General features: G+C 40.3%; 1 protein-coding gene across 12 annotated transcripts; it reads left to right on the forward strand.

The window, feature by feature from the left end:
- The first annotated feature begins 201 nt into the window (after positions 1–201).
- Positions 202–21650, forward strand: LOC6564570 (proton channel OtopLc). 12 transcript variants are annotated; one of them, XM_032738011.2, is made up of 13 exons: positions 202–243; positions 614–1131; positions 5343–5867; positions 6823–6956; positions 7502–7540; positions 13978–14088; positions 15482–15666; positions 15741–15898; positions 16404–16515; positions 16700–16860; positions 18672–20110; positions 20199–20559; positions 21361–21650. In XM_032738011.2, the coding sequence occupies exons 3-13, from the start codon at positions 5718–5720 to the stop codon at positions 21499–21501; spliced, it is 2991 nt and encodes a 996-aa protein (XP_032593902.1). In that variant the 5' UTR covers positions 202–243; positions 614–1131; positions 5343–5717; the 3' UTR covers positions 21502–21650. The 12 variants fall into 12 exon arrangements, with proteins under 12 accessions (XP_032593902.1, XP_032593903.1, XP_032593904.1 ...); XM_032738012.2 differs by lacking the exon at positions 202–243 and having other exon boundaries at positions 735–1131; positions 20199–20547; XM_032738013.2 differs by lacking the exon at positions 202–243 and having other exon boundaries at positions 735–1131; positions 5343–5849.
- Positions 21651–22629: the final 979 nt, after the last annotated feature.

Below are 22629 nucleotides of genomic sequence, written 5' to 3' on the forward strand. Positions count from 1 at the left end.
ACAGAAAACGTACGACGCCGACTGCGCTACGTTTGCCATTGCTGCTGCTGCTGCTGCTTCTGCTGCTGGCCGATTTTGTCGCCGACGACTGTTGCTGCGGTCGCTGCCGCTGCTACTGCTGCTGCTGCTGCTGTGCGACGTTGCCGTTGGCAGAGCTTTGTATGCGTTCTACGTTTTGAGTTGTTAGTTGCGTTCGAGCTCAGTCATACACGAACTGTTACGAGTGATGGAAGAGTCAATACGGTGCTTGCAAGCGGAAGCGCCAACACAAGAAAACAGCCAAAACCAACATCAACATCAACAACAACAACAGCATCAGCACAGCACAGCACATTAGAAACTGCAGAAATAAAATTAATTTAATGAAATCGCGATCGGAATCAGAATCGGAATCTGATTTAGCATCAAGCCAAGTTTTTATACAGCCTATTGTCAATTTCGATTGAATAGTCATTCAAATAAAATACTTGTAGCTATTATTATTATTGTAGACATTGTTGGCAGTGTCGATGCTGTTGCCATTGCCGTTGCTGTTGCGTTTTGTTGTTGCGATGACGCTCGCTATAATTGCCAGCATTAATTTTTGTTCTCTTTTTTTTCCAAACATCTAAAGTGTTGAGCTTAACTAATTTTTGTGAAACTTGTTAGCTCATGACATCAACAGCATCAATACAAATAGAGAAAAACGAGAAAAACGAAAACAAATCGAAAGCAAGTGAACGATTGTAATTGTGTGTGTGTGTGCGCGTCGTCGTCCATTTTGTCTGTGTGTGCGAGTGTGTGTGCTCCCCTTCCGTTTCCGGCAAACGCAACACATTTTTGGCAAAGGCAGTCAAACCGAGGACAACAACAAAAGCCAACGCAAAAAACGTAAAGCGCGCGCAACAATCAACCGCCCACTCACACGTTCGCATCGTCCACCCTGCCACCCTCCCCCCCAGACAAACCCCATATTGCAAACAGGACGAAGTCGTGACAACGACATGCGAAACGGGAAAGAAAAAAATCACAAGAACAACAATAAATAACACAAATACGCCACTTTAGCTTAACTGCCATTCCATTTGTTGAAAGTTGAAACAGACGAATACGAATAATGAGAAGCATGTGAAGAAGAAGAAACCCAATCAAGTAAGTAATTATAACTAATTATATTGTACTTAATTATTGAATAGAAAATTACAAAAAAACATGCGCATACAAATTAGCTAATAGTCGCATCAAAGCTCTACAGAAATCATAAATCAATTTACCAAACAATCCAAACTTTGGGCGCCCTTCTCAAGTTGTAGACGCGTTTGGCATGTCGCATGTCGCATGTCGCATGTTACCACAGTTATCCACATAGACACATGTGTGTGTGTGTGTGTGTGAGTGGTCGTACTTGTTGTCACATTTCTTGGTCTTCCATTAGAAAGACATTGGAATGTCCGCAATATGCGTTTGCGTTTCTTTTGCTTTGCGCTACCTTCGCTCGCTGGCTGGCTGGCTGGCTGGCTGACTGGCTGGCAGTGTAAACCCATAGAAGTGCCACCAAAACAATAGCGACAAAAGTTATTTCGTAGTGGCAAATGTTACGAGTAATTGCAAGAAAACTGAAAATGAAATCGGAAACCGCAAGGCTGACAACGGGTCGCAATGCTTTACCCCACATCCATTCACACATACAAACAAACTACGCTTAAGTACATGGGCCACAGAACTGGGTCATTCTGATGGAGGGAAGCCAGCGGGAAACTTGATCTTCATGTATTTGCAATAGATCAGTCTCCATAACATTAGACGATTTTCCCCACAGCTGTATTTCATATCAATTTATCAATATTTTCGTATGGATTCTTTACTTCAAATCGATCTACAAAGTATTACAAAATATTGTAAGCGGATTCCAATTACTTCACTCCTACGATCTTTAAATAAACTGTCTCATTACAGACATTCATTGATTTCGTTCGCCTTGAACTTTGCTTTGGCACAGGACAGAGGCCAGAGGCAAGCCAACAATATTTCAGTTTGTTGTTTGGATCGCTTCAACAATCCCCGACTTATGTCGCTCATAAGACTTGTATTTTTGTATATTTTTTTTTTCGCTATAAACAGTAGCCCAAGCGTTCTGTCAATGCATTCTGAACATGCGAGGGTTGAAAGTGTTTCTAACGGTGGTGTGTTTTCCGCTGACCCTTTGGGTGGGTGGTTGGTTAGCATGTGGCATAGTACTACAACTGAAAAAGAAACACAGCCCAGACAAAAAAAAAAAAAAAAAATACTAATATCTGCATATCCAGCTAATGAGGCGGCGACCTCGCCCACAGTGCACATTTCCACGAGCACAATGCCATCAAATTGCAGCCCAAAATGGGGTGGCTGAGACCGATTTGCCGCCCTTCTTCACCCACCGCAGCGTGACGGCTCTTCAGCACTCGAAGCTGACCAAAGGAACGCATCAGAGAAATGAAAAAAAAAAAAAATAATAAAAAAAACAACGTAAATAAAACATAAATAATACAAAAGCAAAGCAAAACACCCATCCACCCACAACGTCAAACCCAAATGTCAGCAGCAGCGCCAGCTGTGGATCATTGACAGCAATGCATTGGGAATTCTGTTTCTGTTTTTGTTTTTGATTCGACTTATAAGGTCACCCTATTTTCCCATGTTTTGGTTTCTATACTAGTATACTCGATACACGTAAATATATTCAAAGTGTCTTTCAAATGAATTTGTATCTGGAGATCTGTAATGGAATTATATATATTTTGTTATTAGATTGAATGGCAGATAAGAACTTTATACATTTGTGTAGCAATTTTCTTTTTTTCAGATTATTTAGCTTGTTAGATTTCACTTTTCAATAATGGCACTGGGTATCTTTTAGTCGTGCAGTCTTTGCTATTGGCTTTATGTTAACTTTAGCACTTTTTCTCCAGGGTGCTGTCGTGTCAGACGTGTTTGTTATGCTTTTTATTATACTTATGTTGGATCTGACAGAAAGCAATATGTGTCCATCTGCCAGATAGTTCTACTCATTCCCATGCATATTTCCATTTCCATTTCCATTTCAATTCTCAATCCCAATTTGGTATTCGTTTGCAGCTATACAATTGCATTTCCGGTTCTCAATGTGGGCTCCGTCTCTTTAATGCTCACAGATCTGCAGCTACACTCACACACACACACACACACACACATAAAAAAGACAAAAAACAAAAAGCAAAAAGAAAAATGTTTGTTTTTTGTTTCTTTGTATTTTAAAATGCCCCGCCAGTGGCGCCGATCCGCAAGTTTGCGATGGGTGTGGGTGCGGTTTGTGTCTGGGTCTGTTTGTCTGTCTGTCTGTTGTTCGCTTCTAATCTGTCATCGGACACTTTTGTGTAACTATCATAAAAAAGTTTAGCAATAGCAACAATAACAACAACAACAATAATAACATTAATGAGCAATGCAACCAACGATCTGCCACTGAAGACATGCAATGAATCCGCCACCGATTCGGTGAGGCTAATATAAAAATATAAACATTGCATTGCTGCTGCTGAATGTGGCATCATCTTGTGGCACTTTCACAGTCTGCTTGCCAGCTTGTTACCCAATCAACCATTTCAGTTTCTCAAACATTGCAATTAACGGGTTTGCGTTAGTTTTGCACTAGTTCAAAGCTCAACTCGATTCTCTGTTAAGACCATAAATGTCCGCTTGGACGGCTTTGGCTGTGGCTGTGGCCGACTGCAGTTGTTAGCCATCGAATGTTAATGGCCTTAAGCAAGCTTTCAATTTGAGACTCTGTGTTGGTGTTAATGTCGCTACTGCCACCTCAGTTGACGAAATACTGGAATATATAGTCTAGAACACCCAAACTGCATATCCATGAAACAGTTGAGAGCATGCTGCTTGAATAAAAGCTGTATTAATGTAAAATGGAACAGATTTAGTTAGAATTAAATAGATATTTACTATATTTAATTCTATATATTTGAAATTTGTAATTGCAACAGTTAAACAGTCTTAAGCATATGACCAAAAACCACTATTTATTCACACTTTATTCACACTTTTTTTCGGATTTACTTTCACTATCTGGTCTTTTTGTATTATTTCATATATGAATCTTTTGACATGTTATTACATTTGCAATGAGTACAAACACTGTATATCTAGTCATCCCCTGACATGAACAAAATCTTTAGAAATATGCACACATTTATATTTCTTGATATGAATATGAAGTTCACATTTGGCAATCAAATGAATGATTTATCAATACCGATGCATCGACTGCCGATTCTTCGTTTCTCGATCCTCGTTTGCTTCGATCGTTTGTATTTAATTGTAATTGTTTGTTTTGGTACACAAGCCCCACGCACTTCGCACCCGATTTTATGCTGCGTGCTTTTAATGTGTCTATAGCTGGCTGGGCACGCTGAAATGGCACACGACCTCGCCTCAAAACCCAAAACAAACACTGGTCAAAATGTGCAGCAAGCGATCACTGGATGCACTTGCTCTCCGGATATGCCAGCATGCCACATGCGCCTCTGATGCATGAACGGGGCGTGCTGGATGCTCAGCTCTTGGCCAGCAGCCAGCAATATGTGGGGCAGCTCATTATAACAAATTGCGCCTTATTGAGTGAATATCTTTACATATGTTGTGCATATATATATATATATCTCTATATATGCATATCAATTACAGTTGGTCCTGACCGATTGACGGACTGACTGTTCATGGGAACTGCTGAGCCTATGAACTATTCAATAGGCTCTTAGTACAAATATTATATAATATGGAATATAACTGGCAAAGTTACGGACTTGACATGTTTTTTTATATATTCATTATACTCTCAATTGAAATTATAAGAAATATCAAAGGAATATTTATCTTAGATGAATAACACCAGTCCCAACATAATCACCCTCTGCAAGAGTATGAGAACATGTGCCTGTGACTAGATCCAGTATTTAATTCCAACAGCACTAAAAATTTGGCATTTCAAAGGTCACGCGTCTATTGGGTGTGTGACCCTCGTCAATCTGTCAAGATCGCTGAAAATCCATTGGTATTTTGTTGGAATTGAGTCGTCTTCGCTGCAAACATTATCCAGCAATTCAAGATTAGACAGACTGCTGGCCAGATGTCCATCAAGCGATGTTGCCAATTCCAAAAATAAAATCATAAAACTACTTTTGGAATTTCCACTTGTTGAGCGCTCTGCTATTTCAAGGCCAATCATTTTGAAATAGTATTAAGCAATATTTCGAATTGTGCTATAGATTATGAGAAAAAGATCTGCTTTTGTTTTTACAGCATTCTAACGCATTTTATATTACTTCTCATTACAGAACGACCAATTTGCTAACTAAAAGTCTTAACATTAAACTGCTGCTGCAAACTGAATGACTGATTTATATGAACAAATAGAAATTACCTCCTAAAGAACTTTATACTTCTCGAAACAAAAGAAAACTTTAAACATACCTACATACATATGTATATGCCAAGAATGGAAAATCATTTACTAAAATATTAGGTATTGTCTTTAGTAATACAACTTAACACAGCCCAAATACAGTAGATAGCTATTAAATATTTGACAAACCTATTCAGCATTAAAGAGCCATATCTCCCAAAAACTAACACAAAAACAAAAAGAAAACAAAAAACAATAATAAAAAAACAGCATATCAGTTGTAAGTCGCTGGCGAGGAGATTAAGGAATGCAGCGGTGTCCCTATCTACATGAAATGCGTGAACGTCTTCTGGATCAGCCAAGGGAAACACTACAGCTGGAAAATATGGAGCGTGCCAATTTGCTGGATAACCGTCAGTCAGCATCCGAGTCGAATCAGGTCGGCACTGTGGTCAAGGTAGGGGCTGTTGGATGTACTCGTACCAAGGATTCAAAAGTCATATGCAATATAATGCTCTCACAAACGGTTCACACTTTCACAGTCACAGTCACAATCACAATCACAGTCACAGTCACACTCACAACATATACATACCTACACACATCAATGAATGTCCAAAAGAAAATTCATCACATATATGTACAAATGTTCAGGCGATTCCAGTGAACATTCACATGCATCGCTCAACATTAAAAATGCTTGTAAATATTGCATATGAGCTCAAACATAACTACACACATTTAAAAATATATATATATTCGATAATAATATATATATTTTATATCGATGATATTGCCTTTTAGTTGTGTAATATTTTTAGCAAATGTTTACATTAATCCATTATTGTTTGAGCTTTCCAATTATAGAAAAGTTCAGTTTACCATGTGAAATTAAAAGCCTCTTGATTGATTAAATGACTGATTGATTGATTTATAATCTGATCGCTCGACAGCCCGATATGAACCACAACAAACTCCAAAATGTGACACACTAAATAAAAAGCAAAAAAAAAAAAAAATAAGAAAAAAATAATGCAAATTAAAACCACTTACAATGACCAGCAAAAAAAAATCCTTGCACGAGTAACGGAACGATTCGCCCTTTACTTTAAGTTATAATATCAAAAGTGTATATTGATCAGTACAATTTTTATATAATTTCTGGCAATAAATTGGAATTGACTTTTAATTGTTATCCTTTGAGTTTAACATGACAATGCATGCACTCTATCTAATTATCTAATTAACTATATTTTTAATGACACTGATATCATAATTGTGCTTTCTTTTCGTGTATTGCTGTACATACGAATTCCAATTTATTGTTATGGCATTGCCATTTAACAACAGGCCAGAGAACTAATCAAAATCCATTTTGTAACTTCAATCCACAATTCCACAACTGAATACAGCTACAAGGCGATGGATATCACACGAGTCCCGCTCACCAGCGCACTCCGTTGGTGCCCCACGATCTGGGCGAGGATTTCAATTTGGATTTCGATGATGACTTTCCGATCGATGCACGACGACCAAAAAATGCCAAGTAAGTGTGTTCCATTCGGATACTTCTATATATATATATATTATGCATTAGCAATAACCAAAAAACACCCTAAAGCCGTCCACCCACGTTCTAAATGTGTGTTTCGTTTTCTATGTTGTCCAAATATATAAACAAATATTTATAACCAATAACCTTAAAAAATAAACACGTTTTATTTTGATTAAGAATCTTACCAAATCTTTCAAATGCGTATGAGAACTTGTTGCCCCCGCCTTCCAAATTCTACTAGGAAGTGCCAAACAACCCATTGTTTCACAGCTACTGTTCCTTACCATTCGTTGTGTGATTTTAATTTCTCATATGTGTATGTGTAGTATGGACTCGTCTTCCAGAGAGAGTTGCTCCCACCTAATCAAACCTGCTCAAAGCAAATACTTAGCGTATTCTAGGGTAACCATCCATCCATCCCTCTGTGGATTATTTTTGGTCCAAATGTTGTTTATCTTTTATGTAGTCATATACCCAACATGTTACGTAAACCTTGTACAAATTTCATTCAACTAATAAGCAAGACACCTTTGCAGCGGTAATCATCCACTGGTTCTGACGCATCCACAGAAAAGGTCAGATTTGGTATATTCATTTCGAAAATCCATCAATTTTCGATATATTTTTAAATTAATATTAACTACCTCAATATACTCATTAGTTTCCTCTCTCGGTCTATACACTAAAATTGTACAATATTTTGTTTTGCATTTGCCCACACTTAGTTGTCAATAGAACTAAATGTTGATTTCAATGCATTGTGTTAGCGTAGAACTTATACAAAAGCACATCAACTAACACTGGCAACCAGCTAATCACTAGATACTCCTAATATATAACATTATTTGTATGGAATTTTCTGGTATACTTCTCGCTGATCTAAGATCATACATATATGTGTATTATAAGCCAGCTTAAGCGACTCAGCTCGCTGCTGGCCAACTTCCCAAATGTTGTTTCTCTCTTATTATTGTTGTAAAATTGTCGGATTGTCATCTGGCTGTTGTTTGGCAAACCAACAGATTATAATGTCAATGAACTAATGCCACACAACAGGCACAGGCACAGGCACAGGCACATTGCCTTACATTTCCGATTATGTCGTCATTGTTAAGCATACAGCATGCAATTCCATCTGCCACTCCCAAAATTCCCCTTGCTCCCACCATAAAACAAATAGCCCGCGTTTCGGCAGCAATAAACACAAAAAAAAAGCATATAAAATGGGTTACACAATGGCAGAAAGCGTGTAAGCTGAAGAAGTTGCTAACAAAGTTCGCAACTTGACAACTTTCAGTAGGCAACCAGCCAGAGCACCCAAACAACCTGGACCTAGGCATGGGCCTTTGTCCGGGTCTGAGCTGCCAGCCAAGCACGCCATAATCTTTGGCCCAGTACTGGCTGTCAACTGCAACTATCTGGCTGCTCTCCCTGTGGGTGACTTCCTCCGTCTGCGTCTCCGTCTGCCTCTGTATCTGTTTCAGTCTCTGTCTCTGTCTGCGGCTGTCTTAGGTGTCATTGTTCGAATGACTTACATTCGCATACGACACACAATACGAAAACATCGAAACATGCAATCGCTGTTTGAAAGGGTAGCACATGTCAAAATTAGACACTTTGAAGTTTTACATAACTCGTTGGCCAACTGTTGTAAATGGCGAGTTTTGTCATTTGTCTTGCCACATTATCGATTAAATCAAATCGATGACTTACCTACCCGCATCACGCCAATAATATTGGCATCTAAATATCGATTCTGATTGCCCTAACCTTGCACTAACTCCGTATGAGTTGCCAGCCTATTTCTGGATGATCAACTCTCGGAAAATTGCGACGCATGATTGGATGAGTGCACACAAGGTTAATGATTGCCACCTTCAATTAAGCAAGGCTCTTGCCATAGCACAACTCATTCTTTTTTTTTATAAATAGCACTAAAACACCTGATGGGCAATAACAGAAGCTATAAATAACAGCGCCAAAGGCACAGGCCAAGCAGCCCTCAGAATCTGGCCTAGTTCTTGCCTCCTGCTTATGGCCTAACACATTTTCAGTATCATCAGCAGCGGTTTCTAGTGATGAGCCTAAAAAGGAACCCTATATAATTATAGCTTTATATATATATATATATATATATATTCCCCGCCAATATACATGCCGTCGATTTCATCACAATCAGTTGCGAAAGTCTGGCTCTAATGCCTATTCAGTGTAAATTATAAATTGCAATAACTCCCATTGATGATTGTTTGAGAATAGATGAATTTAATCGTAGATCCCACATATGAATTCCATTTGTTCGAACTGTATTTATATATATACTGACTTATATATCTTGACCAGACACATCTAATATATTCAAATGTAATCCATGCAAATCCATCCACTCCAAACGATCCAGCTAAAACTAGGATGTGTGAGGAGTGCTTCTGTTGTTGCTCATTAAGTCTATTGAAATATTTATCCTCTGTTTGCCCAGGGGTTTCTTTTTTAAGTTAGTGCTTGCCAACTGCTCCCCATTTTTATCGGCTTATACTTATAGTTGCCTATGGGTGCGGCTTTTGGACCGAATGTGGCTTTGTCCCCTTTCCCTTTCCCTTTTGGTAACTCCGTTCGCAAAACATCAGCGTGTCACTCAGTGCACTGCGACGCAGTTGTTGGCAGCTCGCGACGCGACGCAAATCCCATTCAGCCCTTGGCCATTGCAACCCTTTCCTTTCCTTTCCTTTCCCTTGCTTTCCTGGGCGGCGCACCCTGCAGTCGACTGACACGGCTTATTGATACGTGAAATGAATGGGTGTAAGGACTGGCAGCACTGGCAGCGCCCAGGCTGGGTCTGTAGGGCTTTGACGGCTTCGAATCGACGAATGGGCAAGCAAAACAGAATGCGATGTTGGTTGTTGTGAAACGTGCACAAAACAAAACTACGCAAAAAACACACATGAAAAACTTACGATATAAAATGGGTCGTCGCCAGACTGTGAAAGGAAATGAACTGCGCGCCGATGCCGGCGTCGCTGCATTTTTTATCGTAAATGCTTGGTGGCAGCGCACAGTGGAGCAAAGCATAAAAATAAAATGTGCGTGAAAACGTCTCGCATGAAAGCCATTCGAGAATGTTTGATCAAAATGCCTAACTAAGATTCGATTGGTAATCTCTGCGCTCTTAGGATTTAAATGAAATAATCGATCTTGAAGCACGCACAAAAAGTCACCCTCTCCCTTGGATGGGAAGAAAAAAACGGGGAACAACATATCATTGGCAGTCGGCCTAATGCTCGTGGGATTATCTTAAAACCCAAGCCCTTAAAAAAAACATTGGGCCAGTGTAAAGCCAAATTCGTAGATTCTAGTCTAGCCTTATTTTGCATGCACCGGACGAACTTTTAATTACGTTGTGAACAATCGCACCCACTGTGCCTTTCATGTTTTATAGGGTTTAGATTGCCCATTCTCGGCACGCACACACACAAGCACACACGCACACACATTCACACATTCACACAGCCGTAACAAACGTGGGTAATGAAGTTTGAGGCTGTTGCTTTCAGTTAACTGACAGCTCGCCCTTTTTTCTTTTGATTTTCTGATTCGACTGATGCGGCCTGCGCCGCCTTCAATGTGTTGTGGGCTGCACTATTAAATTGCACAATCACCCTGCCGGATAGAACTCACCCTGCCTGTTGGCTGCTGGCTGTTGGCTGTTGGCTGCTGGCTGCTGGCTGCTGGCTGTTGGCTGCTGGCTGCTGGCTGTTGTTGGTTGCTTACATACGTCGACGTGGGAATCGAAAAAATGTTTTGCATTCCCAGCTCAAGTGACCCATTTTCTTAATGCATTGTTGAAAGACTGAATGTTTCGTCTTTTGTTCGAGGCACAGAACAGAACGCTAACTCTATTTATTATTGGAAGGCAAAAAGGGAAAATACACTTTTTTAATCAAATGAAGCCAGTTGGAGTGCCCGAGTTTAAGTCACCATTTCTGCAGGAATTAAATTAGTTCGAATAGAATTTTAAACGGAAAATAACCCTGTTGAATGAAATGCACGGGAAATTTAGTTAAGAAACAAGCTGACAAATGACAAAAAGAGTGCGACGAAGCCAGAGTGATAAGCCACTGAGCCACTGAACCACTGAACCACTCCCTCATGGGCCAGCACCCGTAAGCCAAGAGCTATATACGGCTGTTGCCACCGTCGTCTCGTAGTAAAAGTCACAAATCCGAAATGTAAACGACACTTAAACGATTTTGCGCTTTGTCAACAAGCTAGGCAAGTGGAATTCACAGCTCGATTGGTGGAGGTGGGAAGAAGGCAGGTCGAATCCTCGCAGCAATCACTGCAGCCAAACAAGTCATTAACATTCCAATCGAAAAAAAAACCTTGTATATACATATATGTGTGTATTTAGAAAAGAGATAGAAAAAATCAGATAAAGAAAGGGACACCAAACAAATGCAAAGCCTTATGCAAATAATGTGCAGCATAGAAAATGGGAAAGGGACAGAGATGCAGAGATGCAGAGAACATGTGAAATCACAGAACTCACATACTACAATGTGTCCTACTTTCTGGCATACGACGCGTCGTTTTCCCCTACAGCCAGTTCGTCCTGCAACGCAGTAGCAGCAGCAGCAGCAGCAGCAGCAGCAGCAGCAGCAGCATCCTCCAAAAGAGAGCAAGCGAACACTGTGCATCCTATGCGAGGGTGAGATGAAGAGAGACAGAGGGAGAGAGAGAGAGAGAGTGAGAGATGGTGAGTGAGAACCAAAGATGCAGAGTGCGACTGGGATGGAGATAGAGAGCACAAGGAGGAGAGGACATTCGCAGATTCGGCGCAGATTGGTCGGCTGCTGCAGAGGCACACACAGAACGACGGGACTTGGTACCGAGACGAGCCTTTTCAGTTGTAGTTGGATAGTACAGGCCATTGGACGTGTTGTATACAGCGTTCGCAAGTCAGTGTGAAAGCCACACAATTCAGTTTTAAGTCTGGACCATCATATGTATACATCCCTATATATATATATATATATATACTTCATTTTTTTTGTGCATTTATTTTTGGAGCTGTGCAAAAGCTGTGCGAATTGTGAAAAAAGTGACAAATTAACGATTAAAAGTGATGATAAAAACAAAAATTAAAGAATAGAGCCTAAATACCAGCCAATTAGCCAAGCAGACAGCTGAGCATCATAGAATATGCGATAATATTGAAAACCAGTGCAATTAAACAAATACGTTTTTTGTGGTATTCGCTTTTGCAAAATTCTTGCAGTTCTGAAACAATTTGCTGCCTTGAGCATTGCAAAAAGATACGTTGGGCGCGCTACTGAATGTCTATCCTGGTTTTGTTAGCACCGGGCAGCTACATGCATACACACAAGCACACACCCACCCATACACCCATACACCCATACACCCATACACCGATACACTCCCCAACACGTACATATGTATGCCAATTTAGTCTACTACATTTGACAGCACCAACAGCGCCTAGCTGTGAGAGCGAGTGCGCAAATTTACTCTCAAGTTCTCGAGCCTAAGCTCCAGCTTCAGTGCTAGCTACGCTTTCAGCTCTATGGGGAGCAATGTGTACATGTGTAGATGGTTCATAAGCATATAGCTCTGCTACGCATACACACACACACACACAGAGAGAGAGAGAGAGAGAGCAACTCCTGCTGGTGCTGGGCTCAATGCTGAGTGTTAGTTAATCTGACGCAGTAATTTCCCCTGCCGCAGCGGAATGCGTGAGAGAGGGTTGAATTTGCTGCTGAGGCTGAATTGTTGTTTACTTGCTGTTGCTGCGTAGAAGAGAGGTCACTAGGTCGCTCCGGGACGCATTCCAAAGCAGCAGCAACAACAAGAACAACGATAGCAAGCAGTAGCAGCATCGCCTCAAGTGCGGCTTAAGCTTTTTTTTTTTTTGGCCACGCCTCATTTGTCAAATGCATTTCAAATGCGTTCCACAGAAAATATCTGAGAGCACAAACGCACACAAAAAGAGCGAGAGCAACGAACAACAAAAAGTATTTATTGCATACTTCGATGCGTTGCATGCAACACCAGATTGCAAATTGTTTCATTAATATTTGACGCGACATCCAAATCAGATCGAACCAAGTATTGTGAACCAAGTATTGTGATAAAGAAAAACTAATCAAAAAAAAAAAAAAAAAAAGAAGAAAGTAAAAATTAAAAACAAAAAACAAAAAAAACAATTGAAAATTCTTAACGTGATCGAAATCGCGAAGTGATCAAGTGAAAGCGGCATAAAAGGACCATCAGCCAGCACAACGGAGACCGACACGGAAACGGAAACAATGGGCGGCGGTGAAGTGAAGGTCGCCACCGTCGATGTTGAGAGCGGCGACAATATGGCAACGCTGCCGGTGTCCCGTTCCCACACCGCTGGCAGCACCGACAGCGCCGAGAAGAACAACGCAGCCAACAAGGAAATGGAACTGAAGAATGTTATGCCCCAGCCGTTGCAAAGGTGCGCTTGCCTGGGGAATAGGCACAGAAAGAGATAGATAGCGAGGGGTCGAGTGAGAGTGAGAGAGCGCGAGAGAGACAGAGAGACAGAGATACAGAGAGATGGAAATATAGCAGGAGAGATTGGTTAATGGGTGGCCAGTGTATGCTTCTCAAGGCCGCCAAAAATTGCCAGAGCCGCAGTTACTCAGTAATACTCAGCACACACACACACACACACTTATAGATACACACACACACGCACACCTATCCCCAAAAACTTCACTGTATATACTCGCCTGTATGTATATGTATATATGTATATATGTATGTATGTAGTAAGCTACACTGTAATACGTACAATTAGCAATTGTAATCACTAACACATTTGCAATGGAAACGCCAAGGTCCCCGTATCCAAGAAGCACCTGAAATTCCTCCGATTATCGTAATAATTCACTCTATTTTTTTTTGTATACCGAATGATTTCTTAACAAAAAAAAAAAATTGTCAATTGTCGATTGTCAACTTATAGGGTTTGCTACACGTTCAAGCCAAATCCAAATAAGCACAGTTTTATGCCAGCGAAAATAACGGTGCAGGGCACATATCAAACAAATGCAATAACGGGACCAATCGAACTATGGTAATATACATCATCAAAATGCAACTATAAAATATTCCTCAATTGCCCAATTGCTCAATTGTTCAATTGCAATCCTTCGCTCTGACTTCTCTCACCTTCTCCCGTTCCAATGTAAAACCAAAAACTCCAAATCTTCACAAAACGAATATATATTCTATATATATTTCGAAAACAGATCTGAATCTTATATGATCGAACAGCAGCAGATTCAGTTGCTTTCAGACTTCATCATTGTATGTTTCTAATCAAGCAGTTTCAGGGATGATTTACACACACACACACAGCTTACAGCTTACAGTTTACACAGCACACCATCCACATACATATGCAAATGAGTGTAAATGTGCTCCGATGAGGATGAGTGAGTGGCACGCTTAGTCTGCGCTTATTTGAGAAGCGATGTTTGCCGTTGCCGTTGATGATGATGATGATGTCGCTAACTGGGTCAAAAAGTGCATAGGAGTTGATTGAAACACAAATCGCACAACGCGCACAGTTGGACGAATTGCGCTGCTCTGTAAATGTGCAGGATATGAAATCAAGAATCAGAAGCAATAAATTTAATCAATGCTGGATTTCTTATATCACACTTAAATACGAATATGATGTGCATCCATTCTCAATCAAGTCAAGTCAATTGAATCTCCTTTTGTTTTGCGATCTTCGAAATAGCTGAATAGTCTTTATCATATTCATGTGAATAGCTGATTAGCTGATGTGAGGTGTGAAAAGAGCTTGTGAACTGCATTGCGCCCCACTGTGCTAAATTTGATGCCTTGCCAATGGAGCTGGTAATAGGCGTTGATTGGCATCGAATATCGAACAGCCAACCAAACAGTGGCCAAGTTGTCTCTGACGATAGCTAATTATGCATGTGGATGAGGCTGTGCACTCGGCCAGTCGAGCGATGCTCTTAAGATGCATGAAACACACACACACACACACATACACACACTTATAATCTGAGGCAGAGAATACACAAACACACATACACACACCCGCACACACACATACAAGCGCACAGCGAATGCAATTTTCAAGTACACCAATTAAAGAACTACTTACTGTAAACTAGGTAATTGACACTAACAAACACACACACACACTCACAGGCACACACACACACAGACACACACACACACAGACACACACACAGACACACACACAGACACACACAGACACACTTGTGTTGTCAACAATGTTTCGATTTAGGACTGGGTCATGTAAATTGTGCAACAGACACAAAGCTGCACTCGCACAAATATAAACTTACACTTACACTTCCACTTGCAGACAAAAGCATTCATGTAGAATTTGATCATTTTGACAAATTGGCAACAACTAAAAAATAAGAAATGTTTTTCCATTTTAATTTTGACACTCGATTTCGCAGGACATCGTTGTTTATCGTGACCAGTCTGGTATATGCGATTCTATTAATTGTCGTGTGCATTGCATACGTGATCAGCGATGTGACAACACACCGACTGCCGGTGCTCTACTATGAGACATTCTTCACCTATCTATATGGCACCAGCATACTCTTCCTGTTGTACGTCTTCTGTTTCCTGCTGCAGGGTAAGCTTCACCGCCCAAATCAATCATCAATCAAAACGCCAATGTTTCTAATCATTGCGCATTCGCATTCGCAGAGAGCTCTTGCTGCAATGGCGGCAAAGGGGGCAGCAAGCCGAAACCACAACCCAAAGAGAAGAAATCGAAAAAAACAAAGAATGCAGATCCAGCCGATTCGAAGGATGCGAAGGGCTCTAAGGACTCTGGAAAAGCTGCAAAGGGCGCCGCATATCAGGTGGGTCAATTATTTTCATTAATGCATTACGACTTACAAATAAATATACCGCCCGAATATATTGTGAATAAGCAACTTGATTAGTTAGAATAAAATGGAGTTTAAATTGAAGAGCCAATATTAAACCATTATCTTTCAGTCAACCCTTGACCTGCATTTGCTTTGCCTATCAAAGTGTCAAGTCAGTTAAAGCTTTATCCCACAACAACGGTTGCAATCGGTGTCAGGGCTTACAATTGGGAGGCAACAGTGGGGCAGCCACAAAACAATATGTAGTACATACGATGCACCCGAATGGGGTGGTCGATTAACAGGTCGTTGTTAATTATGTGACGTTGTTTGCCAAGTGATAAGGCCACATCAATTAAGGCGATCATATGAATTTGTTCAATGTGACGATCTCATTATTCGCATCTCCATCAATTCTTCTATTGTATATATAAATATATATATAAATATATATGTATCTGTTTTGCTCTATTCTCGTTTTCATTTCCATGGACAGGAAGCACCCGTCGATGTCGAGGTGGCCGTCACCCCAAAGAACGTACGCAAGCGGAAGACAACACACAGCGATCTCACCCACGGAAGTTTCTTTCTGCGCGTTGGTGCCATCGGTAAAGCATCAGAATTCTTCTTTGACTATATGACATACATATGCGTGCTTTACTGTACTGATTGGCTAATTTTGTTTTCTTTTTTGTTGTTTTTTTCTCTACTTTTTGATTTCGTGTGTGGTTTTTGTTTTGGCTTTCTCAATTTGTGGTGTGTGTTTTTGTTTTGTTGTTTTGGTTCTCTTAGCATTTGGACTTGGTGCAATGATCTATATTGGCCTTGAATTTGGTTCGTTCTTTGAGATCCCATTCGATTCGCCCTGCCATCATATTTTGATTGGCGTTAACCCGCTGCTGCAGATGATCTTCACCTTTATGCAGATGTACTTTATATTCATGAATGCACGGGTAAGTCTATTTAGTCCGCATTTGGGGCGCAGTTTATGTCGAGTGTACTTAGTACGACATCATTACTTCGACTATCTGTCTTAATCTAAAAAATAATAACACTGTAAGCCTATAACTACTTACTACTAAATACAATATACATACTACCCACTACTATTATCTACAACTACTACAACTATTGTATGTTAAAAATCATGAGTACACACAGAAAATAAATAAAGACACCTAACAAAACGAAAGCCAACAAAGTCCCAGTCCTCCACCGGTCTAATTGAGGTTAGTTTTAAGTTTAAGCTTACGATATTGTCGTTGGTCAGGGCTGGAGGGGAGTGCGGGATTGTAAAGCTGGAAATCATTAGAGGCTCACTCGTCAATCTAAATCGAAATTCCGTCACAAATGCTGAGTATCTAAAGATATTCCTGCCGACAATCGCGAACCATATTTTGGACTCAAGTCAAGATCACAACCCAACCCAACAGTTCAGGCTCGGTTCGGTAACTCTGTCTCTTTCTCTGTGACTCTTGGTCTCTGTCTCTCTCTCTCTCTCTCTCGCTCTGTCTCGCTCTCTCTCTCTCTCTTTCTCTCTCCTCAGTTTATCCCTCTCTCTCTCTCTCTGTCTCTCGATATTTATCTATCTCTTGCTAACTCTCACTATCCTTTCGTCTTTATCGCTCGTTCAAATTGGCGCGTTAATTGGCAGTTAGTAGTTCAGTTTGATTCATTCGCATTCATTCGCATTTATCTTAAGTACATCAACATTATTATCATCTGTCATTTCACCTGCTTTTCTTTCGCTTTGCTTCATTCAACAAATGCAACATTAATCGTTAAAAAGAAAGTGATTAAAATATGAATGGATAACAACACAAATATATTGAGTGCATTCACAAGTCATTGTTTTATTGTCACATTGTCACATTTCGGCACACAGTCGAACTGCTCATTCTGACCAAAGTCAAAGCCAGTGATTAGCAAAATCAGTTAAACATTAACAATTAACAGTTAACAGTTAACAGTTAGCAGCATAGCTTAGTGTCACATTATTCACATAATAACAACACGTACACGCATTCATCAAGCATTTATCATTCCATTTTCACGTAATCATCATCATCATCATATTCATTTTTTTTAAACAAATTTCGAAATTGTGCAAAGTACTTAGTTTTTTTAATGAACCATTTTTGTGTACATAATCCCCACAACTCCGCCCCATTCGCGATCGCAGACTAGGCCACCATTTCAGGTACGATATACAACTCATTTTCTACTCTACTATACTCTACTACTACTCTACTCTACTACTCTACCACTCTACTACTACTCTGCTACTCTGCTCTACTCTCTACCCTCACTACGCTCATTACACTCACACGATAAAAACATATATGTGTGTGTGATATATTTATAACCTCAATATTTATAAACTAATTGCATATAAACTATTTAAGGGCTTTTGGGAGTGGGCATTACAATTATATAACTTTGCTTGTACTCTTGCAGGGTATTCCAAGTTGAACGTAATTTTGTTCAAATTCCATTTTGGCATTGCAAGAGTATTGAGACTTCGGTCAAAGAGCCGAAGATATGTTTTTTTTTTTCATATGTTTAATACACTTACTTGCATATCTTTGTATTGTACATATACTGTATATTGTAAATATACACATACATACACATATATAGACATACATACATAGTTCTGTAAGTGCGATTCCAAAACGTACTCAAAATTGCGCTTGCGCCGTGCCTTTTCTCCCTCTCTCTCTCTCTCTCTCTCTCTCTCTGTGTCTCTCTCTCTCTCTTTTAGTTGAACATACACCGCTTCAAGGTGATTGCCCGCTTTGGCTTGATGCATGTGGTGGCCACCAACATCTGTGTGTGGATACGCACCCTGGTTAAGGAGTCGCTGCTGGAGATAACGATCTATCATCAGAAGCGTGAAGCAGATCCGGATGCATCGTCCATTAGCCATTCGATACGTCAGCATGCGTTGCGTCATGCTGGCACCGTGCTCCGTACCCAGGCTGGACCCAACACCGAGTTCGAGGTACTGGACGGTGAGGATGTGCTCCCAAAGAACGTTTACAAGAGCGACAATGTGCTGTCGAAGCTGGTGCGCAATACTGTCGATGGCATTTCGAAGAGCCTGGGCATGGGCGGTATTAGCAGCACCACTAGCAGCACCACCAGCAGCACCACTACGACCACGACAAGGGCACCGTACACAACGCCCAGCTATCAATGGCACAGCACTACTATGGCCCGCAAGCTGAAGAAGTTTATCACTAGCACCACCGCTGCGACTAGCACTGCAGGTAGCAGCAGCACCGGCACCAGCACAACCACCACCACATCCACCACGAGCATTCCATTCAATAGAGCTGCCACCGTCGCGGACTTCAGCAGCGGCAGCAGCAGCACGACCAGCGAAACAACCAATCCCTTCAATGGACTGCAGCGCATCTTCTCAAGCGCTGCACCGAGCCAGACGCCCGTCGATGTGGCCGCTCCAACGTTGCCCGCTGCTGCCGAGGGCAATTCAGCCATTGACAGCGCAACATCCGGCATCTCCTCATTCTTCAACAATCTGGTCTCATCCACGCCAAGCACCAGTGTTAGCGCCAGCACACCCGTGAGCAGCACGGAGAGCGCCGTGAATATTATGAACAATCTGTTTGGTCCCGGCATGGAGAACAGTTTCCAAACGTATTCGGATATCTCGCATGATGAGTCGAACGGGCTGGTTGCCTTTGAGAATCTGGAGAGCCTGGACAACATTTATCCGGCAGCACTGTCTTCCAACATTGGCACACTCAACTCCACCGCCTGTGGACGCATTGACATTATGGGCAGCATCGTTTATGATTCGGCGCCGTATCTGTATCCGTTTATCATTGAGTACTCGTTGATTGGCGCGGTGGTTTTGTATGTCATGTGGAAGCACATCGGTCGCTATCCGGGCCGGCTAAACGATGAGGATCTGGAGCATAGGCTCGAGGTGATGCTCTCCCGTCGAGCCGTTGCCATGGCGCAGCAGGCACGTTCCGGTCGCGTCGACTGCGTTGGCTCCTCGAAGGGATTGTTCTTTGGTCTGTTGCTGTTGGTCGGCGCGCTGATTTGCTTGATACTCTTCTTCGTCTTGGTGCGTCATCAGCAGTTCTCGCTGTTGGCCATTTACCTCGCCGATGCCAGTCACTGTATTCTAATGGCCTTTGCCATACTAGCCATCATTATTGGCTTCATCAGGTGCGTTAATTTTCTCTTTTTTTAAAATTACACGTGAGATTAGCTCCAGCTTACCTCACACTCAAAAAATATTATTGAATTGAAACAGGGTGAAGAACTTGAAATTCCGCTGCGAGGAACAATCGAATCTGAACGACATTTTGCTGCGCATCTCGGCCTTCGGATTGTTCACCTACTCCGTGTTTAGCATCATTGCCGGCAGCCTCAAGGTGCTGGAGAGTGAGCCCAGCCTGCTGGTGACGACCACCGGTGGCGTTGCTGTATTCCAGGTCATTTTGCAGCTGCTCTTCATTGCCGATGTGTCGCGCCGTCGCGTCCACTTGCCGGAGCACGATCGCAGCAAGCCCGGTCGCCAGATTGTGACCTTCCTACTCATCTGCAACGTGGCCATGTTTGCAATCTACACATTCGAAGCTCAAAAAGTATTCGCCAATCCTGTAAGTAGATATGTACGTAAGCGAGACTGAGTTAAGTAAGACGATTAACGCTCTCGTTCGTTCTATTCGTTATATTCGTTATACTCGTTATTCATTCATTCTATTCATTCTATTCATTATCTTCGTTATTTGTTATGCGATATCGTATTTTAATCATTATTTCATATTTACGCTCGCCTTCACATATTTCTGTGTATTCAATTGTGTTTCACAATGTTGAATTCGACGAGAAATTAGCATTCGGCATGTTTAACTTTATCTTAAAAATCTCATAAAGACGTCGCCAACATATTCAATAGATCCTCATTCTATATATGTATTTATTTAATTTTTTATTCGAATATCTACATTTGTTGGATGCTTTCGGGCTGCGGCTCTACTGTAGTTGGGTTAGATATCATTTTAAGCACAAAGTGAATTTTATTATCTCTAACAGAAACATGAGAAACAGAATCTGACGTGTTATATATAAACATTAGAGCTGCAACAATTACTTTAAGTCACGAAATACCTTTAAATAATATCAATTAGAATCATTGAAACATTTCTAAATTTATTTCTCACCTGGAGTAATGATAGCTAAAGATTCAAACGTATCAAGTATTCAAAAATAAAGTATATAATTACAATTAATATTTCATAGCTGTTATTAACTTAAAATAGGTTACAGCTCTCATGTTAACTATATGGTTTATGTCAGTGTATTTTCGAAGGCCGTAAATGCATGCTGTTGTTGTGGATACTCCTACTGTGTCTGTGTCTAATGATTGGCCAACTTGTTGATGTGTTTTGCATTCTTTTTGAATAAAACAGGTGCAGCTGGAGTTCTATGGCTTTGTACCCTGGTCGATCATTCAGCGTATTACACTGCCCCTGTGCATTTTCCATCGCTTCCACAGCGCTGTGACACTTGCCGAGATCTGGAAGACCACCTACAAGGCACGCTTGGAGTAAGGTGTTTCCCACAATGCATCTGTATGCAAAACGAAGAGTTTATAAAATGCACCAAAACCAAAATTAAAAACAAAAAATTATAGCGAACCGAAACGCAAAGAAAAAGTTTAAAGTTAGTTTCTAATTGCATATTATATATAATACATACATATATATATATATATATATGAATATAACTTTTTGTTTTTAGTTACGAGTGCGTATAGGTTAACTAAGTTCAAAAACCGCAAAAACCAAACAGAATAAAAACAAACCAAGAAGCGGAAACCAGCAACAAAATACGAAGTGTATTAAAGGAAGCGAGTTCCCAAAAAGAACCATTTGACCATTGCATGGCATGGTTTCTGAAAGCCATAAGCCAAACTTTAGAGAGTGTATTGATTGTATGATTGAACATTTATTGATGCTAAATACCAAAACGATAAAAACCAACTACGACAAAAACAAAACAAAAAAAAAAACGAAACAAAAAAAAATAACTAAAATCAATATGAAATTAAACAAAAAAAAAAAGAAAAGTTGAGTAAAAAAAGTCAGAGTAAGTTTTGAGAATCGCTTGTTGCTTTTCGTTTTCGTTTTCGATTTTTTTTTCTTTTTTTTTTATATAGAACTTCGATTTGTGACATGTGAGCTGCGATCGCTCACACTTTACAACTTAAGAACTAAGTCATAGCGTTTAGTCATTGATCATTGAATTCTGAATGCAAATGCAATTGCAAATCAGATGCAACATATTTTTGTTTGTTTATTATTTTAAGAAATTAAGTGAAAAATAATACTATTTTTACAATTTCAGCACATAGTACGTTAATTAATTTATGTGAATCTATATTTAATTGTCTTCATATATATATATATATATTCATATATATATATTTGAATTGAGACATAATTTTCTTTTCTTTGTTTATGCAATGTGTTTGTAACTAAAAGTTTTACTTTTATATTTTATATTTACATAACTATTCTTTTGTTTATTGTTGCTTTGTTTTTCATTTCTGCTGCAATCCAATTAAAAATTAAAAATCATGTAACAATTAAGTCAACAAAACATATACAAAAAGGTTGTTTACTTTTCGCGTTGCAGTTGAGAGGCACGAGTACTCCGAAAAATCCTTTACCACAGCT

This window comes from Drosophila grimshawi, unplaced genomic scaffold, assembly GCF_018153295.1.
Source record: "Drosophila grimshawi isolate 15287-2541.00 unplaced genomic scaffold, ASM1815329v1 contig_848, whole genome shotgun sequence".
Lineage (NCBI taxonomy): Eukaryota > Metazoa > Arthropoda > Insecta > Diptera > Drosophilidae > Drosophila > Drosophila grimshawi.

Excerpts from the sequence above, each read along its gene's own strand:
- LOC6564570 (XM_032738011.2), top strand. The coding sequence starts at position 5,718 with ATGCAGCGGTGTCCCTATCTACATGAAATGCGTGAACGTCTTCTGGAT. Across the intron at positions 16,861-18,671 it reads TTATATTCATGAATGCACGG|TTGAACATACACCGCTTCAA; the intron begins GTAAGTCTATTT and ends TCTCTCTTTTAG. Across the intron at positions 20,111-20,198 it reads ATCATTATTGGCTTCATCAG|GGTGAAGAACTTGAAATTCC; the intron begins GTGCGTTAATTT and ends GAATTGAAACAG.